Source organism: Mobula hypostoma, chromosome 4, assembly GCF_963921235.1.
Source record: "Mobula hypostoma chromosome 4, sMobHyp1.1, whole genome shotgun sequence".
NCBI classification, from domain to species: domain Eukaryota; kingdom Metazoa; phylum Chordata; class Chondrichthyes; order Myliobatiformes; family Myliobatidae; genus Mobula; species Mobula hypostoma.
Genome location: NC_086100.1, coordinates 121549983 through 121577275, shown reverse-complemented (window position 1 = coordinate 121577275; position 27293 = coordinate 121549983). Strand labels below are relative to the sequence as shown.

General features: G+C 38.7%; 1 protein-coding gene across 1 annotated transcript in view; it reads right to left on the bottom strand.

The window, feature by feature from the left end:
- Positions 1-2422: 2422 nt before the first annotated feature.
- Positions 2423-27293, bottom strand: part of abce1 (ATP-binding cassette, sub-family E (OABP), member 1) — a 31345-nt gene continuing 6474 nt past the window's right edge. Inside the window, exons 7-18 of the mRNA XM_063046437.1 lie at positions 26816-26885; positions 24513-24609; positions 19581-19670; positions 17214-17335; positions 16333-16554; positions 12273-12332; positions 12121-12179; positions 11401-11511; positions 6380-6522; positions 5175-5297; positions 4216-4327; positions 2423-3636 (exon numbers count right to left, since the gene is read on the bottom strand). Coding sequence (XP_062902507.1) covers positions 3589-3636; positions 4216-4327; positions 5175-5297; positions 6380-6522; positions 11401-11511; positions 12121-12179; positions 12273-12332; positions 16333-16554; positions 17214-17335; positions 19581-19670; positions 24513-24609; positions 26816-26885 — 1257 coding nt within the window. The 3' untranslated portion in view covers positions 2423-3588. The remainder of the gene's footprint in view (positions 3637-4215; positions 4328-5174; positions 5298-6379; positions 6523-11400; positions 11512-12120; positions 12180-12272; positions 12333-16332; positions 16555-17213; positions 17336-19580; positions 19671-24512; positions 24610-26815; positions 26886-27293) is intronic.

Sequence of the window (27293 nt, the reverse complement as noted above, 5' to 3'; positions counted from 1 at the left end):
AATTTGAAGTTTATTCCAAAGGTTTTTATTGGCATGTAAGGGAAGAATTAGACTACAAAACGAAAATATTAGGTTTCCTGGTACCCCACCACATGGCTTTGTTTGCTAACAAGTTTCAATTGTGACAGCAGCTCCTACAGATCAAATCTAATGTTTTCAGAAGGCATTGGCTTCTTAATTTTACATTTATTTGCAACTTGTCATAGTATTGTAAAGCTTACAACACATCGTTGTACAGAATTTTAACTGAATTCCCTGCTCAGTTAATATTTGTTCTGAAGAGAGGATGAGGTGCATGGATATGTTTTAGGTTGGTATTAAGGCATTATCTCAGATTTACACTCTACAATTTTAACTTGGGACCTAAATTCGCAATGGGAAGGGGTGGGGCAGCCAAGTATGGAACAAGACTGTTTAACCATAGACAAAAGTAACACGACAGAAATTAAAACAAAACTAATTGGAGCTTGATTCCCTCTTCAAGTCCAAGTAAACTCTTCACTTAAACAATGAGTCTTTACAAAACTCCAATGTTTCTCAGGCTAATTTACTAATATGAAAACAAAGCCAATATTTCAATGACTCTATAGTAATGTACATTGATTTCATAACAATTTATACTGTAAACATTTCTAGTCAAAGTGAATAGGCACAAATTTTCAGAGCAAAACTCAATGACGTCAAATAAGTTGTAATTTAACACTTTAAATGCATTTTGACATGGTTATTGAAATAACACGCATTTTCTAGGATAAAATTGGCCTGAGGATGCTAGTCATAGTCATACTTTATTGATCCCGGGGGAAATTGGTTTTTGTTACAGTTGCACCATAAATAATAAATAGTAATAGAACCATAAATAGTTAAATAGCAATATGTAAATTATGCCAGTAAATTATGAAATAAGTCCAGGACCAGCCTATTGACTCAGGGTGTCTGACCCTCCAAGGAAGGAGTTGTAAAGTTTGATGGCCACAGGCAGGAATAACTTCTTATGACGCTCTGTGTTGCATTTCGGTGGAATGAGTCTCTGGCTGAATGTACTCCTGTGCCCACCCAGTACATTATGTAATGGATGGGAGACATTGATCAAGATGGCATGCAACTTAGACAGCATCCTCTTTTCAGACACCACCGTCAGAGAGTCCAGTTCCATCCCCACAGCATCACTGGTCTTACGGATGAGTTTGTTGATTCTGTTGGTGTCTGCCACCCTCAGCCTGCTGCCCCAGCACACAACAGCAAACATGATAGCACTGGCCACCACAGACTCGTAGAACATCCTCAGCATCGTCCGGCAGATGTTAAAAGACCTCAGTCTCCTCAGGAAATAGAGACGGCTCTGACCCTTCTTGTAGACAGCCTCAGTGTTCTTTGACCAGTCCATTTTATTGTCAATTCGTATCCCCAGGTATTTGTAATCCTCCACCATGTCCACACTGACTCCCTGGATGGAAACAGGGGTCACCGGTACCTTATCTCTCCTCAGTCTTTTTCACATTAAGCTGCAGGTAATTCTGCTCACACCATGTGACAAAGTTTCCTACCTTCATTCCTATTATAGAAAAGTTTAATCCAAATACTTTGATCTTACAGTGTTCTCTGGAAATTTATTGCATTCTTCTGCTGGAAAGCTTCCTTATCAATTTAATTTCCAGATATCCCATTCAACTTTGGAACTGCAAATTAACCTCCCTGGATTAGGGCAGACCCCAATTGTACTCTTAAGATACTACTATTAGTTATTTACTATGTTTGTTAAATAGTCAATGACTAATTCACAGAATACTAATCATGTCTAGTATAACAAGCAGTCAACTAGATGAACATGCATGCACAGAGACCATCCCCATACTACTACCACTATTTAAATAATGCTGATAAATGTGAGGTGCTACATTTTGGTAGGACTAATCAAAATAGGACATACATGGTAAATGGTAGGGCATTGAAGAATGCAGTATAACAGAGGGATCTAGGAATAATGGTGCATAGTTCCATGAAGGTGAAATCTCATGTGGATAGGGTGGTGAAGAAAGCTTTTGGTATGTTGGCCTTTATAAATCAGAGCATTGAGTATAGGAGTTGGGATGTAATGTTGAAATTGTACAAGGCATTGGTGAGGCCAAATTTGGAGTATTGTGTACAGTTCTGGTCACTGAATTATAGGAAAGATGTCAACAAAATAAGACAGTACAGAGAAGATTTACTAGAATATTAAAACGCAAACTAGAGTATTAAAACGCAAACAACAGGAATTCTGCAGATGCTGGAAATTCAAGCAACACACATCAAAGTTGCTGGTGAACGCAGCAGGCCAGGCAGCATCTCCCCGATGCTGCCTGGCCTGCTGCGTTCACCAGCAACTTTGATGTGTGTTACTAGAATATTACCTGGGTTTCAGCACCTAAGTTACAGAGAAAGGTAAAACAAGTTGGGTCTTTATTCTTCAGAGTGTAGGTTGAGGGGGGACGATAGAGGTATTTAAAATTATGAGGGGGATAGATAGAGTTGACGTGGATAGGCTTTTTCCACGGGGGGGGAGATTCAAACAAGAGGACATGAGTTGAGAGTTAAAGGGCAAAAGTTTAGGGGTAACATGAGGGGGAACTTCTTTACTCGGAGTGGTAGCTGGAATGAGCTTCCAGTAAAGTGGTTGAGGCAGGTTAGATGTTGTCATTTAAAGTTAAATTGGATAGCTATATGGACATGAAAGGAATGGAGGGTTATGGGCTGAGTGCAGGTTGGTGGGACTAGGTGAGAGTAAGAGTTTGACACGGACTAGAAGGGCCGAGATGGCCTGTTTCCATGCTATAATTGTTATATGGTTATAAATATACCTGCATTGCCAAGCAACAAAGCAATATAGGTTTGAAGCCACTATGTCTGATTTCCCAATCCACAACAATGAGGTGCTTTTTTGTTCACCCACTTTTCTGATCACAGGGAAAAATAGAGGCCTATGAGGATCATAATTAATTCAAGCAGGCTTGGATATCAAGGGAAAGATCATAAGGAGGAGATTTCTTTCCTTCCTGTAATGTACACAAACATCATAAGATCTTTCTTTGCAGCTGTAGATTTGTCCATTCTGTAACTTATTCCACGTATGGCAATGCATAACTTGTCAATCAGAACAGGAAACACAGTACACTTATCTTCATTCTTATAGGATTTAATATTGTTACAGGACATTTTGAAATAGATTTATTCCTCAAAATTCAATTATTGCCAAGAGGTTGATGTAAAAAGTAAAAGAATAATTGATGTTTCAATGTTCTAACGACACCACAACCCCTCTGGTTATCTTTTATAGCACATGGTTGTTTTACTCTGAGACACTTCTTTCCCCCTTGTACACCTCAAACTGGTGTTCCACATTATAGCCAGGAATAAATAAATGCAGATGTAATATAACCACAATTATATTATCAATTAGCTATAAATGTTTCAAAAGGGAAAATGAACAATTTAAGAATTATTAGAAAGAACTGCTCTTGATGTTGATTGAGCAGTGAGAGATGTAGACTGTTCATTTTCATTTCAAATGTTTCTTGAATATGACAATTGGATTTGCCATATGGTGGGTCAGTCATCCAAGAAAAAATAATTTCCACTCTTCTTCTGCTCCACATCCTATTAACAAAAGAGAAATAGGTCACAGGCTTCCCAAACATTTCCCAAATAACACAAATCCTATATTCTCCACTCTACTGCAACTAATTATATAAAGATAAATCAAACAACAGCTGAAACTACTTTAAAAAGAACTGCAGCCGCTCATCTCCCTCATAGTGTGCTTCCTTTAGCTCTTCTGTGAAGGGCTGCATTACCTCAGTCATATCTACTTTGTAGGGAACAGCAAATGTGATGCCATTCCTATCACTTAGTTGTGCAATAACACTAATCACCACAAAGAAAGGTAGTATTAACGGATATAAGACTTCCTTCTATCGGAACAAATGTAGGAAACCGTACCTTGTGATGCTAACTCTGTGCATTAGATAATATTCAATCATTTGCAGCACACTTATTTTCAGAAAGACCTAAATAAAATCTTGTTTGTATATAATATACACACACGATCAAACTTGATGGATCTAAGTTTCCTTTAGGTAACATTGTAATTTGCAAGCATGTTAGGAACCTTGCACAAAAAGGGGACATTAAATTTAATTCCTGTAACCATAGTTAACACATGCAATTTATGCTTACCTTGATAGAGTTCATTTTATTAATCCTTGGTCTATAATTGTTTGGATCTCTTCGGAATGTGATTTCCAGCTGTGACAAGAATTTATTCATTCCCGCAAGCAGTGTCTGTGGACTAATTGTTTAATGCAATATTTAGTAAATTGAAATACAGATCCAAGTTGAAGCACACTAAATCTGAGAATTATTTTTACATTACTTTATAATGTAATACTCGCTTCCATGTAAAGCTAATCCCCAAATGCAAAACGGAATTAAAATAATACTGTTGTCTTTTTGAAAAAAATACACCGATAGGTCTCAAGTTTTACATTATTGTTCTAATATAATTTATTGCTCAAGGGATTCATTAATTTCCACCAGAATTTAACACGCAAAGAAACAAAGGCCAACAGCCACAAAAAAGGGAACTTCTCTTTCAGTTGTTTGACTTCACATTTTTATTTAAGAAATGTTCATTTTTAATTTCCAAGTTGAAAAAATCTATTTTCAATAAAAGTAACCTCATGAAAGGGGATTGAGAGAAAGGTAGTTTAGTCCACACAGCTCAATCTCTTGGATTATTTAGCATTTATAAAGTTCTCCTTTTTCTTTCTTGGCAGGTTATTCAAAATGAACTTTTAATGCATTATACATATATTTGGAAAAAAAATGAAAAAATGGCAGTGTTGTGTTTGCATGGGGCAATATTTCTCCACAAATTTGTTGTATCTTAAAACTACAGTTCTTCAAAATAACAGAATAGAGTATGAGGAAAATAAGTTTAAATTGACAGGATATCCGAATGTAATTAAGGATGTCTTTCTTACTTTGACAATACCAGACCTTGAGTTCAGACTTCCCATATTTTTATCAATGTTTTGCACAGAGTTCAAAGAAAAAGGCATTCAGCCCCATTATTAACCATAGTCTGACTTCCAAAATGGATGCAAAAATCATGCTGTCAAAAACATAAAACTTACGGATTAGCAGTTGTACTTTTAGATGGTACTCCATCAAACACAATCACACGGTCAGCCAAATAGGTGGCCATTATAAAGTCATGTTCCACAACAAAGGCAGTCTTCTTGGCATGGAGAATGAAACTAAACAATAATTGTAGAGAGAGCACTTGTCACTAATCCAATAAACAATGTTTTTAAGATATCAAATAACAAATGATTTTAGATAAAACAAAGTTAATATAAAAATAAAACCTTGTAAATCCAGACAGTTGATGGTGACTATATCTTAGAAGCTATTTTAATGGAAATTACAGGCACAAAATGTAGAATTTGCCTTAAAAATCTCAAGATTTGATTTTGTTTAAGGAACATTTATCAAATAATTTTAATAGAAAGTTACCAATGTAAATATGCTTCAAGTGCCTCAGACAGATCTTTGAACACTTAGATGTTTCAACTGCCGAGCCTTTTTATCTCACAGAAGCCTCTGAATACAAAAATCTAATAAAACACCACTAATATAACTATACCATGCATAGGATGGGAATTCCAGCTAGTGGCCCCAGTGCAGGAAGACCGCACCCCAACAATGTACAGTTTCTTGCCATGTTCCTCCTCCTCAAAGGTATTTCATTCAATCGAAATCTAATTTTCCAAGTGTGTTCAGTCTGTTAAGAACTAACTTCAGCTAAAATTTTCTTTCTCATTGGAAATCACATTACTAATTTTGGTACCACCTGAAACCTCTTAATTAGGATAACTATTTGTCTGTTTTAATGACATTTACCATAGAAGTCAAATCTAGCCTAGCAGAACTCGACTGCAATAGCTTTATAATCCTTAAAACATACAACCATTATTTGCCAAGCTAATTTTGGATCCAGCCTGTTCTCTCCCCCACCGCCCCGCCGGATCTCATGGGCTTTGGTTCTCACAATCAGTCTGTCATAACAAAACCTCATCAAAGTCCTTGCAGAAGTCACATATACCATTAAATACCATATTGTCATCAACCTTTCTTGGTCCAAAAAGGGGCCCATTATCTTAACAAACACTCCTTTCTAAATGCAACTACATTCTCTTAAGAAGTGCATGCTATCCTTGGCAGACAGCATCACTAACATTATAGTAATCTCTGAAGTTCAACTGATTTAGAAAGTACATCCCAATGAACTAAGGTGACATTTAAATTATTGAATAATTGCCCCTAAATAAAAACTTACCGTTTTATTACTCTTCCAGCCATGAGACGCTGTTCAGAATCCAGGTAGGCTGATGGTTCATCAATCAGATAGACATCAGCTGGCTTACCCAAGCAAAGCGCCAGAGCCACACGTTGCAATTCACCTCCAGATAGATTCTGAACCTGTATGAGATTACGGATTATAAAAATTAGGGTGAAAAAAATACATCTTGCCACAAGTTACGCACTGAGCAAAATCTAATGGAATAGATTCAAGCAAACTTCTTAGTGTTGCACAACTGCATTACACCACACTGCAAAAGACGTTGGATGAAAGTTCACATCAATGATAATACCTCAAATGTACCATGATAAAGTGCCAGGAGGTGGTCCAGTGCCTATTTCTCACATTGGGTCCAAGCTCACTCTGATACACATAAAGCGGCCTCATGGGCTGTTTTGTCCAAGTTTTGAAGCAAGTTTTATCTATTTGTCTGCTTATTTTCTTGATTGGGATAATGACCAATAAAGCAGCACATGAAGAATGTTCCTTACTCCGAGGAACAAAGATACTGAGCAACGCACCCACAATCCCTAATCTTCATAGTAACATAAAAGAATCTCTTCAGAAAGGTCTGTTGCTTAGGAGATACCCTTGTCTGCTTACTTCACACAAGTATTCATCGATTATCTAAATAAGGCCATTTGCAACCATGACACACTAATGTAGATGCTGGCAATCTGAAACAGAAAAAGAAAATGCTGGACTATATATGAAAAAAGAGAACAGAGTTAATGCTTGAGCCAGAAACTGTCCTGTTTGACCATGCACTCAATTTCTAGTCTGTATCCTCTCAAACATAATGGCTGCTTGATATCTATCCCCAAGGCTGCCCACTGTGGGTATCAGTTCTGTTAATGAAAACACCATGCTACTTTTTCTTATATTGGCAAATGCCTAGGTAAAGTGGCATCAGTCACTCATGTACGTGATCTAAATATCATTCTTTTTCAACCTCTAAGGTAGCAAGCATGGACAGTGATACATGGCCATGATTTGAACTGGATATTCACATCCTCCACAAAGCAGGCCAAACTTGATGAAAGAAGGACAGGTGATCTAGTTCAGTTTCTTTATTTCATAGCACGGTGAAAGAAGTAGTAATTATAACTGGGTTTGGTGTAATAAAATCTCAAGTTGGTCCATGAAGATGAATCTCCTTAATTCAAATAAACATACAATTCTACATCTTAGCTTTCCCTTTAATCAAGCTGATTGTACTCAAGATTTCCCATCATTTGTTAGTTTCCAATACTTATTTTCTTCCTGTTCAGATAATGGGCAAATGTCTTCCCATAACAGTATGCACAAGCCACTTTTGACTAATCAGATAGTTTAGACTTGGCAGAAAACTTTAAAACAGCACTTGGTCCCATTGAACCTGTTTTACCACTGAATTACATCACAAGTCTCCTGTATTTTAAATCTTTCCACTTGCATTAGTCCATTTCTTTTTGGGAAAAGATTCCAGGCATGAACCATAGTGTACAGATTCAATGTCTAGCTCTAATCTACTCGAGCCTCATCCTGAACTTTGCAGTGGAACTGATTAATTACTTTCAACCCTTCAATCAGGTCACCATTTAATCTCATTCTCAATAAATTATAATCCTAGTTTATACAACTGGTTCCCAATTTAAAACTTAACATAATAATAGTCTCTTATAAAGGGAACAATTTGCTTAAAGTAACAGTGACTATGTTTTTTATACAGCAAAAATAGCCAGAATAACCCTGACATATAATATTAATGACAAATTAAAACACCATCTTGATCATAAGCCATCACCTGCAAATTACAGACATCCAGTTTATTCACCTGCACCTGACACACATTTAAGTTCTACTCAATCATTACTCCTTTCTAACTGACGTTATCACCTACTGGTTCCTAAAATTCAAATAACTGAATTACTTTTCTCTTCTTTCATTTCTCCTGAGATATGCAACACCCCCTTCAAACACTTTTTCTGATTCTTCCATTACACAAAACCATCAGTTATTAAATCTTCCAGTAATCCAGATCAACTCCTGGTCTTCCCTCAAAATAAGATTTAGAATTTATCATTCTGGAAACATTTCTGTCACACCTATCATCTCATACATTGGCAGTACATTTTCCCTTCTACTTGCTTGGAAGTGTCATGTAATCGTGTCCCCCCCATATTAAGACCATAAGACATAGAAGTAGAATTAGGACATCCAATCCAATGAATCTGCTTTGCCATTTCATCATGCTGATCTGTTTCCCTCTCAACCCCATTCTCCTGCCTTCTCTCTGTAACCTTCCACACAATGACTAATCAACTTCTGCCTTACATATACCCAATGACCTGGCCTCCACAGCTGCCTGTGGCGACAAATTCAACAAATTCATTGTATTCTGAGGCTGTGCCCTCTAGTCCTCGACTCCACCATAGGAAAAATGGTCTCCACATCCACTCTATTGAGGCTTTTCAATATTTGATAGATTTCAATTAAATCCCCCCTCATTGTTACAAATTCCAACATGCAAAGGCCCAGAGCCATCAATTGTTTCTCCTAAGGTAAATCTTTCATTCTCATGAACCTCCTCTAAATTCTTTCCAATGTCAGCACATTGCTTCTTAAATAAGAGCCCAAACCTGCTGACAGTACTCCAAGTGAGGCCTCACCAGTGCCTTATAAAGCCTCCGGGTTTTATATTCTAACTCTCTCAAAATTAAATGCAAACATTGCATTTGCTTGCAGAGCACCACTAGTCAGCAGCAGTCAATCAGAAAAGGCTCCCTTTAATCCCACTCTGCCTCTTGCCAATCAGCCAATCCTCAATCCATGCTGATATCTTTCTTGGGCTCTTGTTAAGCAGCCTCACGTGCGGCACTTTGTCAAAGGCCTTCTGAAAATCCAAGTACACAACATCCTCTGATTTTCCTCTGTCCATCCTGCTTGTTACTTAAAGAATTCCAGCAGATGTGTCCTGCAAGATTTTCCCTCAAGGAAACCGTGCTGACTTTGCCCTTTTTAATCATGTGCCTCCAAGCACCCACGTCCTTAACAATGGACTCTTAACATCTTCCCAACCATTGATCTCAGGCTAACTGGCCTATAATTTCCTTTCTTCTGCCTCTGCAATTCTCCAGTCTCCTAGGACCATGCCAGAATCTTGTTACTCCACTGTAATACTGATTTGACTTTAGCTTCTCCCTCTCAAATTGCAGAGTGAATTCTATCATATTAACTTCACTGACTCCTTAGGGTTCATTTACCTTAAGTTCCCCAAACAAATCCAATTTATTACACAATATCCAATCCAGAACTGATCCCCAAAGGGCTCAACCACAAGCTACTCTAAAAAGGCATCTGGTAGGCATTCTACAAATTCTGTCTCTCAGGATCTAGCACCAACCTGATTTTCCCCAGTGTATCTGCCTCATCACCATCATATTGCCCTTTTGACATGCCTTTTCTATCTCTCGTTGTAATTTATAGCTCACATCCTGGCCACTGTTCATAACTCCCATCAGGGTCTTTTTACCCTTGCAGTTTCTTAACTGTACCCACAAGGATTCTACATCTTGTGATCTTACATCACCTCTAAGGATTTGGTTTCAATTTTTACCAACAAAGTTACGCCACCTCTTCTGCCAACCTGCCTGTCCTTTTGATACAATGTGGATTCTTGGATGTTAAACTCTCAACTATAATCTTTCAGCTACGACTGTGACGCCCACCTCATCTGCCAATCTCTTAACTGTGCTACATGATTATCTGCCTTATTCTATATACTGCGTGCATACAAATCTAACACCTTCAGTCCTGTTTCTGTCATCCTTTTTGACTGTCTGCTTTTACACTGCAACTCATCTCAGTGACTGCAATTGTGGCCCATCATCTGCCTTTCCTTCCTGACACTCCTACTACACACAGCCTCTGCTTGTAAACCAACACTCTGGTTCCCATTCCCCCGCCAAATTAGTTGAAACCCTCCTCTATAGCTTTAGCAAACCTCCTTGCAAGGATATTGATCCCCATCGGGTTCAGGTGCAATCCACCCCTTTTGTACAGGTCATACCTTTCCCCAAGAGATCCCAATGATCAAGACATCCGAAACTGTGCCCCTGCAGCAAATCCTCAGCCATGCATTCATCTGGCAAATCATCTTATTCTTGCCCTCACTGGCATGTGATACAGGCAGCAGGTCTTGCTAACCTGGAGGTCCCGCTTTTCAGCTTTCCAAATTCTACCTAGCTCCCAAATTCTCTCTTCAGGACCTTCTCGGTTTTCCTACTTATGTTAGTGGCGCTGATATGTACCAAGATTTATGGCTGCTTACTCTCCCCTTTAGAATGTCATGGTCTCGATTCGAGTTGACCTCGACCATGGCACCTGGGAGGCAACATACTATTGGGGTGCCTTTACCACCTCCGCAGAATCCCGAATCTACTCTCCTAACGATGGAAGAGTTAGAATATCACTACAGCAGTCCTCTGCTCATCCGTTCCCTTCTGAGTCACAGTGCAAGAGATCTGATTGCTGCAGCTCATCCCTGGTAGGTCACCCCCTCAAAAGTACCCAAAATAGTATTGAGGGGAACTGCCACAGGGCTATTCTGTACTTTCTTCCAATCTCACTTCCCTCCTAACAGTCCCCCATTTTCCTGCCTCCTGCAACTTAGGGGTGATACCTCCCTGTAGCTCCAATCTATCACCTCCTCAGTTTCCTGTATGAGCTGAAGGTCATCGAGCTACAACTCCAGTTCCTTAATACTTCCCCTGAAGAGCTGCAGCTTGATGATCTTCATCTCATAAGACCAGTTCATTAAGAGAATAATGCTAAAGATCCAATAATAACAAGCTATTTTGCTCAAAGTGGGCATTTCAGTTGACAGCCTGCTTGGCAATAATTAGGAGTAAGATATAATGGGTGGCACTGAAGTAGCAGATATTTCCTTCAAACGTTTTTTACATTAATAAAACCAGATGTTACACAAGAAACAATTTAAAAAGCTGAAGCAGTACCTCCTGATCAATGATGCTTTCAATCTGCAGTGGTTTCATTACATCAGTTACAAATTGTGGATGAGTGTAGGCATCTCTGATCTTTTCATGAAGCAGTTGACGAACAGTTCCCTAGTAAGACAAGGTGCATTTTCTCTTTTATTTTAAAGGAAATATTTATTTCTAATATGTCAATAGCTCTATGCAATGCATGTGGTTAAAATGTTATAACAAGATTAACGAACCTTCAAATATTCTATGTATACTTTCATTTGCAACATGAAAATATCTTGAGGCACAGAATTGAAAGTTCAGTTTAGATTTGAAGAAGGCAAATACAAGATAGGATAACTTAAGAGACATGAGAGGTAACTTCTTTATACAGAAGGTAGTGAGTAGCTGGAATGAGCTGCCAGAGGAAGAGTTCAAGGCCAGTACATGTGCGTATAAGAGACATTTGGATAAGTAGAGCTTGGAGGGTTATGGGTTACTGGGACTAGCTGAAGCAGTCCTCTTGTTGGCATGGACCAGTTGGTCTGAAGGGTGATTTCTGTGCTGTGTTACTCTATTACTGCAGATGCTGAAATACTCAGATAGGATGAACACCAAATTTAAGCCCCTTCACTTCTGTTTCAAGACTTGCAACTTTTAAAATCTTGCACATATGTTTTCCACAACTGCAAGCCTTTCCAAGCCTCCTTTAGCAATTCATTTATAGCCAAAAGAAATTAAGCTACTTACTTGAGACTTAGGGCTGATCTTTTGTGGCTTGTAGCTGACATTTAGTACAGGGACTGCACCTATTAAAATATTTAATACATTATTTCAGAAGTGACAGTGAGTGTCATAATTTGATAGTGCCATTTCCTAAAATTGTATCAATAATGCATTACCCCCTTCATCAGGCTTCAATCTTCCAGCCAACATTCGGATGAATGTCGTCTTCCCTGTACCTATTAAGAAAACAAAATAATCATTCTTTCCTTCACCATAAACTCCAGTTATTTTCTAAAACTCTTAAATTAACTGGTATAGCTAAGAATGTACAGTAAAGCTCTGATTATCTGCCAATTGTTTAGAACTCCTAACAGTTCAGCAGATGATTCACTCATTATTTCGAAATGTGCGCCTTGGGTTTCAAACACAAGCTGTGTTTACAGTCAGAGCTGGTTTTTGGACTATGTTTGTACATTTTCCAGTTCTATTACACTCACCAGATTTACTGGAAAATTTGTGTAATACACAATAAAAGAAATGTTTGCGTTATTACCAGGAGCAATATCCAATCCAATATCCATCAAACTCTCCTCATATTAACCCTTTTTTCCTGGGATCATTCTCGTAAACTCTAGCACATCCTTTCTTAAATGAGGGGCCCAAAACTGCTCACAATACTCCAAGTGCGGTCTGACCAATGTCTTATAAACCCTCAGCATGACATTCTTGCTTTTGTATTCTAGTCCTCTTGAAATTAATGCTAACATTGCATTTTTCTTCCTTACCACCGATTCATCCTGCAAGTTAACCTTTAGGGAACTCCCTAAGGACTCCCAAGTCTCTTTGCACCTTTGATTTCTGAATTTTTTTCCTATTTAGAAAATAACCCACGCCTTTATCCCTTTCACCAGGGTGAATCACCATACACTTCCCTACACTATATTCCTTCTGCCACTTCTTTGCCCATTCTCCCAATCTGCTTAAGTCCTCCTGCAGACACCCTGCTTCCTCAACACTACCTGCCCCTCCACCTATCTTTGTACCATCCATGAGCTTGGCCACAAAACCATCAATTCCTTTGTCCAAATCTTTGACATATACAACTCAAAAAGAAGTGGTCCCAACACCAATCCCTGTGGAACCTGCAGCGAATCAGAAAAGGTCCCCCTTTTATTCCAATTCTTTGTCTCCTGCCAGTCAGCAAATCTTCTTTCCTTGCTAATACCATTCCTCTTATCTTGCCAAGCAGCCTCATATGCAGCAACTTGTCAAAGGCCTTTCGAAAATCCAAGTAAACACCATCCAGTGACTCTACTTTGTCTATCCTGCCTGTTATTTCCTCAAAGAATTCTAACAGATTTGCCAGGGGTTGCCAACCTGGGGTCCATAGACCCCTTGGTTAATAGTATTGGTCCATGGTTGGGAATCCCTGCTCTAATCAAGTTAAGAGTGGCATAGAAGCGTAGTGGCTAATGTAACACTTTTCAGTGCCAGTGATCAGGTTCGATTCCCACCGCTCTCTGTAAGGAGTTTGTACAATCTCCCCGTGACTGTACGGGTTTCGTCTAGGAGCTCCAGTTTCCTCCCACATTCCAAAGACATACATATCAATAAGGATTAGTAAGTAAACGTGCTCCTGTTGGAGCTGGAAGCATGGCGACCTGTTCCCAGCATATTCTGAGACTGTATTGGTCATTGACATAAAAAATGCATTTCACTATATATTTCAAAGTACATGTGTCAAGTAAAACTGCTCTTTTTAATATTTAAAAGATAAAATCTTCCATTTAAAGGTACTCCATTTTTAATTACAGAATTACTATTATTGCTAACATACCATCAACCAGCACCCACCCACCCAGCACCCCCAATCACTTGATACTTTGAAGTCCCCATGACTATTCTGATTCTTTATATAAAACCTTGGTCCCAGCCTGCTCAAGAGGAGCTCATCCCAATGATTCTTAACCATACAGTTAACAATGCTTGAGTATTATGTAGCAGCACCGATTTCTCAAAACACCCCTTCAGCTACGAGTTCAATTTCTCAAGCTAATATTCCTTCCTCCAATTTGCATTGTTCAAGCAATAGTAGAAAAAATGTCTTAGAATGTCTTAATGTCTTAATTAAAGTAGGGATTCCTGATTATTTGTTTCCAATTTTTTACTGCAACATGTGCCTCAACAACTCTATTCTCTTTCCTGCACCACCATGAAAAAATACATGAAAACAAAGGTTCAGAGATGCATATATACTGCATTCCAGTTAATCGGGCTACAATGGAATCTGTACATTTTGGCCCAATTAAGCGGCTGACCCAATTAGCTGAAGTTTCATGGAAATAGTTTAAAAAAAGGTATAAAAAAGATAAACTACAATTTAATCGAGTAACAAATTATGTATTTAAATGAAATCCAGAACAATTTATAGCACTACCAATTCTACCACAGTACCATAAAACCGTATTAGTTCTCAATTGTTATTGCCAGAAGAATTCATCCGGTATACAATGCCTTTTGATTTGATTGTAAATGAACAAATTCAGTGCAGATAATGGACTTCCTTCATACAATGCCTTCAACAACTGCTTCCTCCTAACTTTCATTTTCATTGTAACATTTGAGATGACTGTCGATACCTTCGTAATAGCTAACATGATAAAAAAAAACATTTCATTTTCACTCCCTGCTGTTTCTGGCATCTCCAAGCCTGAATGCTTCAAATATCAGTGAGCAAAACTGTTCGAGTTGTCTTACTGCTTAGTTCTCACCAACTATCAGTGACAAAAATTGTTGCTTTTTGAATACAAATTGCGCAAATGATGCTATTTAAAAAATGTTTGTTCTAAGCATGGTGTAGTCTTGAACAGTCACATTACTGAACATGACTGATGTGAGTTAGAAACTGTTTGACAACAGTCTCTTGTCCCAATTAAGTGGCAAATAAACAAAAGGAATCCAGGCTATTTTCTCAATTAGTTGTTGTTCTTTTAAAGTTGTTCCAAATAAGCAGCTGGCCCGATTAACCAATTCACTGAAATCCACTGTATATGCTAGGTTATTGGTTCACAACGTGGGCCATATGGCCCTCAAGGCTTCCACGCTGGATTTCATAGGGTCACAAGCAAAAAAAAATCAAGAAACTGGAGGCCATAGGAGTTTCTGAATAGACCATGGTAAGTTTGCTGTTTTAACAAAATCCCAGCCGAGGCAGTGTGCTGTGTCCTTGAGCAAGGGACTTAACCACACAGTGCTCTGCGACAACACTGGTGCCAAGCTGTATCGGCCCTTGCCCTTCCCTTGGACAACATCAGTGTCGTGGAGAGGGGAGACTTGCAGCATGGGCAACTGCCGGTCTTCCATACAACCTTGCCCAGGCCTGCGCCCTGGAGAGTGAAGACTTTCCAGACGCTGATCCATGGTCTCGCAAGACTAACGGATGCCTTAAGGCTGATTTATACTTCTACGTCAACTCGACGCCATAACCTACGCACGTTATGAGCATTTATACTTGTCCCTTGGTGTGTCTGCGTCGCTCTGCAATTCGGGCATGTCGCACATGCGCACACACCTGCCCGCACAAGGCATCATGGTCATTGTAGTCTTTCTCGGGGTAAACCAGTTTAAAGTGAGCGTCTTTTTTCGTAAAAGCGAAATGTGTCCTCCATAATTTCGGAGGTCTGTAAAGCTTTATGGAAAGCATTGCAGCCAGAGTTCCTTCCCTGCCCTTCAGTCGGCCAATGGGAGGAAATGCGATGCTACCAATCGGACCAATCGCAGTTGTTCGGTCTGCATTGCTGCAACGTGTAGATACATTTTGGGAGAGGTGCATGTCAGGCTATGGCGTAGGGTTTGCGGCTACGCCGTAGTTACGGCGTTGAGTTGATGCAGAATCAGCCTTTAATAGTGAGCATGTGGGCCTGACCCAGCAGGATACCCTGCAACGTGCTCCTCCAGTTAGTGATTATGATTACTTTGTTATAGATAATTACATGTTAATAGGAGAACCATCCACATCTAATTCCAGCCGAAAGACCAAGTAGTAGCCAGGGTTTCCATATCAAAACCCTTATCAGATGGGGATTAATATGGAAAGTGTGGCATGGCCGATGTAGGATATTGTGAATTTATGCTGGACACATTTTTGGACATTACTACATCAAATGCACGTTAATCCAGTACTTATTTTGAACAATAAATTTTCCATGATTTCAGTATGTGTAATAAAATGCTCACCATTTTCTCCCAACATTACCATGATTTCAGAGTCTGTGAACTCGCCACTGCCAATGTCCAATTCAAATTCACCCATCTTTTTTCTCATTCTTGGATAATGGTATCGGCACATTTTTTTCACCTCTTCCTCATTTGCTGTTTCAGCCACTTTGAAAATCAGTGACGCATCACGGAATCTCAAGTTTTCAGTTGGCACATACCCGTCCAAGAATATGTTGATACCTATCGAGAGATTTGAGAGATAAATGTTCTTCCCATTATTTAGGCCTTATCTGTTACTGGCTTCATGACCAGAGGTGTAACCGAACCCAATAGGGTACTACTTTCAAAACACAGTATTCTACAATGAATACCTCAACTATAAGCAGCTATGGGATCTACATTCACTGAATCTAGATTATTTTGATACTGTTGTGTATGACACCTGGCATAATATTATTCCACTACAGTGGCTTTAATCTAAACAAAATAAACTTTACAAACTGCATTGCCATAACTGCAGATCTAGGATCAGTTATGTAGTTTTTCCATGAATATTCAAATATTTATTTTAAATTGAAACCCTCAATTTGAATATGCATTATTTTATCAGCATGATTTCAGATTATTTCATCTTAACATTTAACATTGAAATACAAAAGTACTTCAAGGACTTGACAGTTTCCTAATCACCAATGCTTCCAAAACATCTGCTGGAATCAACCTTTTAAAGAAAGTAGTTATGCATTACCCACTTGGTAAGGCAAACTATATTAAAATATTTACCGTGTCCACACTTCGAAGCTTAAAGTCTCTACATAGTCTACATGTACATTTTTTGTTAAAAAGAGTATTTACAACTTTGTACAAAATAAGGTTTTTAAAATGCATTGAAGTTTTACCTTCTCGAACACTGAAAGGCATAGTAACAACACCATATGCACTTGGCACACCGTACAAACAGCAAATGAAGTCAGAAAGGTAGTCTAGTACACTCAAATCGTGCTCCACAACGATGATATATCTAAATATGGAAAGATGACAGATCATACATCTAGTAAAACATTTACTGTAACTTTTAATCACAAGGCCAGCTGGAAATATTAGACCTAATATCACAAACAAGATTCAACATTGCTTTTAAAAGTCATTTGTTGAAGATTCAAGATTAATTGAAGGAAATTAATCTGTGCCATGACTTATGTTGCACTAAGATATCATGCACAAATTTGAATTCCAGTAACTGAAATTTCACTTGCACATGGAAAAAAAGTTATTGTAAAATATGAAAATAAAACTATGAAACTTGTAATTAAAGCTATTTGAAAACTGCGCTCCACAGATTTTAGTAATACCTCTGTCAAGAAATTCAATAAGGACCACCAAGTCCTTGAAAGTCCCAAAGCTATCCAATCCCTTCTAATGACAGAACTTGATTGAAATATTGGAAGCTTGGGTTGGGCATTTGGAAGTTTGGTTGATCACCGAGCTTGATAAAATGTTTGCATATGTTTTGGCTTCACTTGAGAAGCCATCGTCACTGCGCAGTTGAGGGTGTTGTCTCCTCAGAATGCTGACTTACATACAATCAACGAATCACCAGTGACCTCGGGATCTGGACAGTGAAGCAAACACTTCCAGTGGACCTCCCTCAAAGCTAGCCAATCAGAATCTTCTACTTTTGAACCAGCCAGTCAGACCACGACATTTAATCAATATTCATTTGGGCCCCAGAGGAGTATATAAACTGGCATTAAGGAGGCAACACCCTCAACTGCGCTCTGACGGTGGCTTCTCCATTGGAGCCAAAACGCCTGAAAAAATTTTGCCAAACTCGGCGATCAACCCAACTTCCAAACAGAAGTTGATCCAAATTATGGTTTATTGGTTATGTGATGACCAATGTTGTTTGAATTTTTCAGATTTAAATTTGGAAACTTGCAAAAACAGCCTTTAGTATCATTTAACAAGAATAGCATTTTAAATTTTACAAGGCCTTGGGATATATATTTGGCACCTACACAATTTATGATAAGCTCCAATGCTTGTTTGTTATTAATGTAACTGGGTATCACATCAAAATTTCTTCCCAGATTTCAAAACAAAATGGTAAAAATATAGGTTTAAGGTGGAGTTACATGGCAAAAACAAATACTACTCCCCATTTGTAGGGGAACACTGGCAGTTCCCCCACAACATTCCCTACAGTCAGAGAAGCCCTGAAGTTGTGATTAGTTGTTTCCCAGTTATTAACCTCATTCAGTGCTGTATTTCTCTATGACTCACTTACTTTGATAGATAGCCAAAGCTTCAAGGGACCAAGATTAGTTTTAGCAAATACAGCCTTCAATTTATTCGCTGAACTTAGGTTTTAATATGGTATTGAGTGTTTCAGAATATAGTTAAACAACAAGAATATCCTCGTTTTTAGACAGATGGCTAGGGAGAAGGAAATCTCCACCTCCAATTTAATGTACAGTCTTTTTGATGTGCAGGTCCCATAAGGAAAGAAGCTATATATACACAGAAAGTTCCCAATATTAACAAACAAGTCAAAACCTTTCCTACCCCCCCAAAATCAACAAAAAATAAGCCAGTTCACTGCTATCAGTAAATTCTGGTCTAATTTCAAAATTGTTTTGCTGTAAAATAACTATCAACAAAGCTCAGACTAGTGGTTGCATTCGACTTCAAGTGCAGAAACGCAGAAAGATTTTGCACAATGATGCTTTGTGCACTAATATGAGTGGGAAATGTGTAAGTAATCAGAGTTCTTTCATTTCTTCCATCTTGTGGATAAAAATGGATGCGCCGATCTGTACTCTCTTTCATGTAAAATTTGAAATATATTACAAATGACGAGTTTGGATTCATGTACTGAAATTTTCCATGCAAAGCACATTTTTTATGGCTCCTAACACTTACACTATATTAATGAGTACTAGTAAAGTGCTTTGGGATATTTTGAATGTGATCTAAAAGTATATTCAGTGAGTCCCTCCTCTTTCATACCATTGTAGTTGTCAGACCACCTTTATAGTTTTACATAGTTGATTCAAGGTGTGGCAAAATTGTAGTAAATTGTCTGCTGTGCAATGTTGATATTCAAGTAGCATTACACACATATATTTAAGTTATTATAAGAGTAAAAGGGTATTTACTAAAACGTAGATGCAAAAAAACTGATATTATAAATAACTATGGCTATTAGATTCAGAGCAGCACAATTCTAGAAAGAATCAACATTTGGCAAAATAAAGCACATTTACCTATCTGGATTTATAAGGGAGCGAATGGTAATGGCAGCCTTCAAACGCTGTTTAACGTCTAAGTAACTGGAGGGCTCATCGAACATAAAACTGTTAAAAAAAAGTTTGTTGTTGAAATATACAGTTCAAAAACAAAAGCAAAGTTGAAGCAGATAAACTATCACCATTACAATAATAAACGCAAGATGCAACAACATCAGTTTTCTGTATCTTGACCAAAGAACCAAGAGAGTTGACTATCGAACTGCAACATGAATGTTAGTGTGTTGTAATTCTGGATAATAGATCCAGTTAATAATTTTTCATTTTGCAGGACAGCGATCAGTCAATTTTCTAAAAAGAACTAGATCAAATGAAGAAAAAAAATTAAGGCGCATGATCATTTTCGCTGGGTTGATTGTGTAGTGAACGAAAATGAGACTGGCAGAAGGGTGTGGGGGGGGGGAAGGAATACCAGTAAACTATAAAGTTTTTTTTAAAATTTAGGAACATGTACATTAGACTTTAGTACATTTACTCTCCGGTATCATGCATGTACAACAGCATCAAGTGGTCATATTTCCAATGCCCAGTGCTGCAAAATGCCCAAAATTGAGGCAGGAACCTCCTTCGCTTTTGGACCATTCGCCCCACTAAAAGGAAACAAAAATGTGTGAGTATCCTTCCATTTAGGCTTGATGGATGTTCAATGGAACACCTGTCAAGTGTTGCCAACCAAGAGTCAAAATCCAACAGAACATCACCCAGACAGCTACTTTCTGTAAACTCCTGTTCTGCTATTGCCCATGTTGTGATATCAAACATAATGCAATACTCAATGTGAAATTTAACATCAGCAATAATAACATGACTTCTGTAATCAACAGTCTTTGATTATGGATAAATGTGTGTCACATTCAAGTGCCTTTACATCCGGAGGACTGGAAAAACCAATCAATTTTAAAAAATACAAGTTACTAAATGTAATGCATCTGTCAAATAATCATTATCCAGATACTCAACAACTGGAATTCTTGGTCAAAAGTCAATTATTTTATAAAGACTGCCCTAGAATACATGAATAAGAACAATTTTCATAAGGTACAAGCAACACACATAAAACTTGCTGGTGAACGCAGCAGGCCAGTCAGCATCTCTAGGAAGAGGTACAGTCGACGTTCCAGGCCGAGACCCTTCGTCAGGACTAACTGAAGGAAGAGATTTGAAAGTGGGAGGGGGAGGGGGAGATCCAAAATGATAGGAGAAGACAGGAGGGGGAGGGATAGAGCCAAGAGCTGGACAGGTGATTAGCAAAAGGGATATGAGAGGATCATGGGACAGGAGGCCCAGGGAGAAAGAAAGGGGGAAGGGGGAAGCCCAGAGGATGGACAAGGAGTATAGTGAGAGGAACAGAGGGAGAAAAAGGAAAGAAAAAGAATGTATATATAATAAATAAATAAATAACCCGTCCCATGATCCTTTCATATCCCTTTTGCCAATCAGTTGTCCAGCTCATCGCTCCATCCCTTCCCCCCCCCCGTCTTCTCCTATCATTTTGGATCTCCCCCTCCCACTTTCAAATCTCTTACTAGCTCTTCTTTCAGTTAGTCCTGATGAAGGGTCTCGGCCTGAAACATCGACTAGAGATGCTGCCTGGCCTGCTGCGTTCACCAGCAACTTTTATGTGTGTTGCTTGAAATTCCAGCATCTGCAGATTTCCTCGTATTTGAATCTTCATAAGATCCTCAATGTGGATTGTATAGCTGGGCTTTCTTATAAGACAGCTGTGCACCATTAGGATAAAGATTGCATACTTGAAATATTCATTTCTAAAATCTCTTGCACCAGTTGTAATAAATATCAACTAGCAATGTGACTCTGCTCACAGAACAAAATGAGATCAGCACCTCTGTAAAATTCTACTAGTCACAATGTTAAGGGCTCTAAAAACACCACAGTATTAAAATCTTTTGAATGTATTTATTTTCAAATAAGTTGGGAACTACAACTAATTAGAAATGGCACTGCGTATTTTCATTGCAACCCGTAATTTTGGTTACCAGCAACTATTCCCACATACCCCCTCTATGATGTGTCATAGAGTAAGAGAAAACTACAACACAGAAACAAGCTCTTTGGCCCACCTATTACGCACCAAACTATTTAAACGGCCAACTCCCGTTAACCTGCACCCAGACCATAGCCCTCCATACCCCTCCCCTCTATGTACCTTTTCACTGTTCACCCTTGACCCACAACCTCTAGTTGTAGTCCCACTGAACTCCACTGGAAAAAGCCTGCTTGCATTTACCCCATCTATAATTTTGTATACATCTATCAAATCTCCCCTCAATCTTCTATGTTCTGGAGAATAAAGCTCTAACCTATTCAATCTTACCTTATGCCTCAGGCCCTCCAGTCCCGGTAAATTTTCTCTGTACTCTTTGAATCCTATTTGCATCTTTCCTGTAGGTGAGTGCCCAAAACAGCACACAATACCCCAAATTAGGCCTCACCAACGTCTTATACAACTTCAACATAACATCCCAACTCTCATATCCAAAATTTTGGTCTATGAAGGCCAATGTGCCCAAAGCTTTCTTTACGACGTTGTTTCCTTGTGACACCACTTTCTATGAATTATGAACCTGCATTCCCAGATTCCCTTGTTCTCCCACACCCCTCAGTGCCCTATTGCTCACTTGGGTTCTACCCAAGTGCAACACCATGTACTTGTGTGGATTAAATTCCATTTTTCAGCCCATCTTTCCAGCTGGTCCACACCCCACTGCAAGCTTTGATGGTCTTCCTCACTGTCCATTATACCCCAAATCTTGGTGTTATCCGCAAATTTGCTGATCTCGTTAACCACATCATCACCCAGATCGTTGATATAGATGACAAACAACAACAGACACAGCACAAATCCCTGGGGCACTTCACTAGTCACGGGCCTCCAGTCAGACAGGCAACCATCTACTACCTCTCTCTGGCTTCTGCAAAGCCAATGTCTCATCCACTTTAATACCTCATCTTGAAAGCAAAGCGACTAAACCTTTTTGATCAGCCTCCCATGCGGGACCTTGCCAAATGTCTTACTAAAATCCATGTAGACAACATCCACTGCATTGCCTTCATCAACTTTCCTGGTAGCTTCCTCAGAAAAACTCTCAAGATTGTTTAGACATGATCTTCCACACACAAAGCCATGCTGACCATCCTTAATCAAACCATCTATCCAAATATTCGTATACCTGGTTCTTTAGAATACCTTCCAACAACTTTCCCACTACTAATGACATCTATAATTCCCGAGTGTATTTTTACAGCCTTTCTTAAACAGTGGAACAACATTAGCTATCCTCCAAAACTCCAGTCTCACCTGTCACTATGGGTGAAGGGTCTAAGGGAAACCTTGACAGGCCCTGGGGTATTTGTCCACCCTGATTTGCCTCAAGACAACAAACATCACCTCCTCTATAATCTGTATAGGGTCCACGATCTCGCTGCTGCTTTGCCTCACTTCGACACACCATGTCCATCTCCCAAGTAAATACAGACAGAAAAAATTCATTTAAGATGTCACCCATCTCTTTTGGCTCCATGCATAGATTACAATTCTGATCTTCCAGAGGATCAATTTTGTGACTTGCCATCCTTTTGCGAACATACCTACAGAAGCCCTGAGGATTCTCCTCCATCTTGTCTGCTAGAGCAACCTCATGCCATTTTTTAAACTCCTCCTGATTTCTTTCTTAAGTGTTCTCTTGCATTTCCAATACTCATTTGTCCATATCTGTCTACTTCTGATATGCATCTCCTTTTTTTCTTAACTCGGGCCTTCTTATCTCTTGAAGACCTGTTATCCTCTATCCTTCCTGCAGGGTTTCAGCCTGAAACTTTGACTGTACTCTTTTCCATATATGCTGCCTGGCCTGCTGAGTTCCTCCAGCATTTGTGTTTGTTTATTCTTTATCCTTGCCTTTTATTCTCACACTTACAAGCTTTGTACTCACAAATTTTCACATGAGAAGGCTCCCCACTTACCAAATACACCTTTGCCAGGAAGCAGCCTGTCTCAATCCACACTTGCCAGATCCTTTCCGATACCATCAAAATTAGCCTTTCTCCAATTTAGAATCTGAACTTGAAGATCAAACCTATCCTTTTCTGTAATTATCTTGAAGCTAATGGCATTATGACCACTAGATGCAAAGTATTTCATACACAAACTACTGTCATCACCATGCTTAATCTTTTGTTTCCTGACTTAGAGTGTTCAAAAATGTTTGTGGAAATTGAGCATAAACTGTAACATTTAATTGCAGGCATGCCTAAATTCTTTGTGGAGGTATATTAAACCTACCAACAGAAGATATTGATATATAGATATTGCACGTAAAATATATTCAGTGGTTCTTTATTAGGTACACCAGTTTATTAATGCAAATATCTAAATCAGCCAATCATGTGTCAGCAACTCAATGCATAAAAACATGTAGACATGATCAAGAGGTTCAGTGGTTGTTCAGGCCAAATATCAGTATAGGGAAGAAACGTGACTTAAGTGTCTTTGACCATGGAATTATTGTTGATGCCTGACAGGGTAGCATCTCAGAAATTGCTGATCTCCTGGGATTTTTCTAGTTTACAGAGAATAGTGTGAAAAACAGTGAGCAGCAGTTCTGTGGGTGAAAATGCCTTGTTAATGAGAGAGACTAAAGGAGAATGGGTAGACTGGTTCAAGCTTATAAAACAGTGACAGTAACTCAAATAACCATGCATTATAACGTTAGTATACAGAAAAGCATCTCAGAATGCACATATCAAATCTTGAAGTGGATGAGCTACAGCAGCAGAAGACCGCACCGGGTGCCACTCCTGCACCTAATAAAGTGGCCAATGATTGTATACGAATTGTTAATAATGAAACATATTCTTTCAGAAACTTACATGTCTGCTTTCTGAATGCACACTACTGCACATGCAAATCTTTGGAGCTCTCCTCCAGAAAGATCTTCAACATTCCTTTCTTTCAAGTGAGTCAGATCTGTGTAAGACAGTTACAGTCTATTAATCACAAAAATTACCATTATGAAAAAGCAATGTGCCAATTTTTTTTTGGGCCTGCTGATGAAGATTTAACGTACTTCTGTGTCTTTTCACATCCTTGGGTACCTCAATATGCCAAATTAAGTTTTTTTTTATCCATTATTATGATGCAAGGAAAGGTAGCAGTCAACCTATACAAGTAAAATGTGACCATGTCAAAACTAATGACAACCAACTGCTCTCCTTCAAACGATTAATAATCTTCAGTGATATTTGGATGACTAGGGAATAGAATACATATTGAATAGAAAACTTTTTCATCTCTTATAGTATATCAGCAACAGTACCATTAAATAACTGACAAAGCCCGGAAGAAATTTGCTGCTGGACGAGGGCTGCTGTAGATGTTGAGAACTAACAAGCAGATTTATGGAAGTATTTGTCATTGTTCCCTGATGGGTACAGACTCATCTCATTTCAGAAGACACCTTTCACAATACTATGCGATATTGTCACTATGCCAATAGGGCCAGATTCAGTACAGATATACAAGCTTCAAACTGGGAACATAAGAAATAATTTCATTGCCATGATCTGTAACCTTTATCCTAAATGTTACAATTAAGCATAGGGGCCACCTCTGGCTCAACAGGACTATCAGTAACAACACCACTCACTGTCTGTGTCTGTAAAAAGCAAGGTGACAAGCTTTTGGTGAAGCTAATAAGCAACAATTGCAGAATGCAGAGTCAAGCAATCCAATCAATGTTTCAGATCAAAATAACTTGCTCTGCAACCACCCCTATCATTTATGACAGCAGAGGTCAGCATGAAAGGGCAAACAGTAACAATGCTTCAGAAACTTCCCACATCAAAGAATTTGTAAATTGGCCACTTGAGCCTAACTCTATATTCAGTAAGATTATGGCTGATCTGACTCTTCCAGTCAGCTTTGCCTCCTAATCTCTGTAACCCCTCAAAGGCTAGCTCAATGTTCATTGGTTTAAGCCTTAATATATTCAACACCTGCAGCCCTCTTCAGTTGAAAATTTCAAAAATTTGTTACTCTCCAATAGAAATTTCTGCTCATCTCACACCCCTTACCTCATCCGTGCCTTAGAAACCTACCTCTAATTTCAAAGATCCAGGCAAGTTGATAGCTATTGCATGAACAGAATAGAACAAACCAATGATACTGGGATTTGGCATTTCAGCTGCTGCAAAACTTGTGCTCCAAAATTAGCTACAACTCCAACAAAGCTGCTCCAGTGCAATTACAACTCTAGCATCCAAGAAAGAATAGTCTCATAGTTACACATTCAATTCTCCAATCTTTAGCACAATAAAAAAATATGAACAATAACTTTTATCATGCAGCACTTATTTCCTAATAAAACAGCAATGTTCAGTTAGAATTCTACAAGGTTTACTTGGCTCCAAAATCTATTACAGCCTTGGTCCTTGTAAGGGTGACGAGCTAAATTCTGGAAAGTTTACATACAGCATGAACAATAGTTCTCAAATGTAAAGCAGTATGCAAGACATTTAGAGCACTAGCAAATCCAGTCAAAGAAAATCTGTAAGACACAGATATGAAAATTCCCTGAGTCAGGTCTTAGGCTGCTTGCTAGTGACCCTACCCTTATACGATTAAAAATTATAGCATTGGTTAAGGACTGAACAAAGCCTTTGCACTATCAGAATGATTAAATTTAGGAGTCTGGTGCTATAGTCTCCAGTTGCCTGAATAAATGCAGCCCTAATGATGCTCAAGATTAACAACGCCCAGGAGAAACCAGCTCACTTTGGTGAATCTACATCTAGTGCACCTCGGCAAAATTTTGCACCAACTCCTCACGATTTCTCAGCAACATGTGCTAAAACTAATACTACCCTTAAAAACAAGAATAGAGAAGGCACAAGAACTCCTATGTTTTCTGAGTCGACGAGATTTGGGAAAATACAGTATTTCTAGACCCTGGAAACCCTTACCCTCTAGACTCGTTATTAATTTATTCAAATGGAATTTATGGATAGACAATTAAAGACTCAATAAATCCCTACTATTAATGCCCAAATCCGCCAAATGTATTTAACTAGGACAAAAGGCATCCAAAAACATTTTGATATTTTAATGCATATGGATTAAACGCTAATCTGGTAAAATTAAAATATTTCAGAATGTTTAGCTTCAGTCTTCTTACCCAGATGTTCACAAATTATCTCCTGTGTTTTGGTTTCATCTTTTCTGTCCAAAATAGAACCCACAGTGCCCTGGAAAAACAAAGTAAGAATGCAGCATCTGCAAGAAGTTTTTTTTTTAAAAAGATCCATATAAATGGTTTTGCATTATTTCATTACATCTTAACAGAGTGCAATTTGCTTGACTAATGCTGAATCTAGTGGACACAATGAAAGATTACACTTTGATCTCTTTGTGCCTGGCCTGCTGCGTTCACCAGCAACTGTGATGTATGTTGCTTGAATTTCCAGCATCTGCAGAATTCCTGTTGTTTGCGTTTTTAAAATTCACTACTGCGAAGCCTCTTCCGGTGCTGCCTACACCGAAAAAGTTTAGATCCTCTCTTCGACAGGAGTTCAGTGAAACCATCTCTCACTGCTCCCCATCTGTAATTTCTTCGGCTCTTCAACTTTTCTCCATCCCTCCCCCTCCTGTCTTCT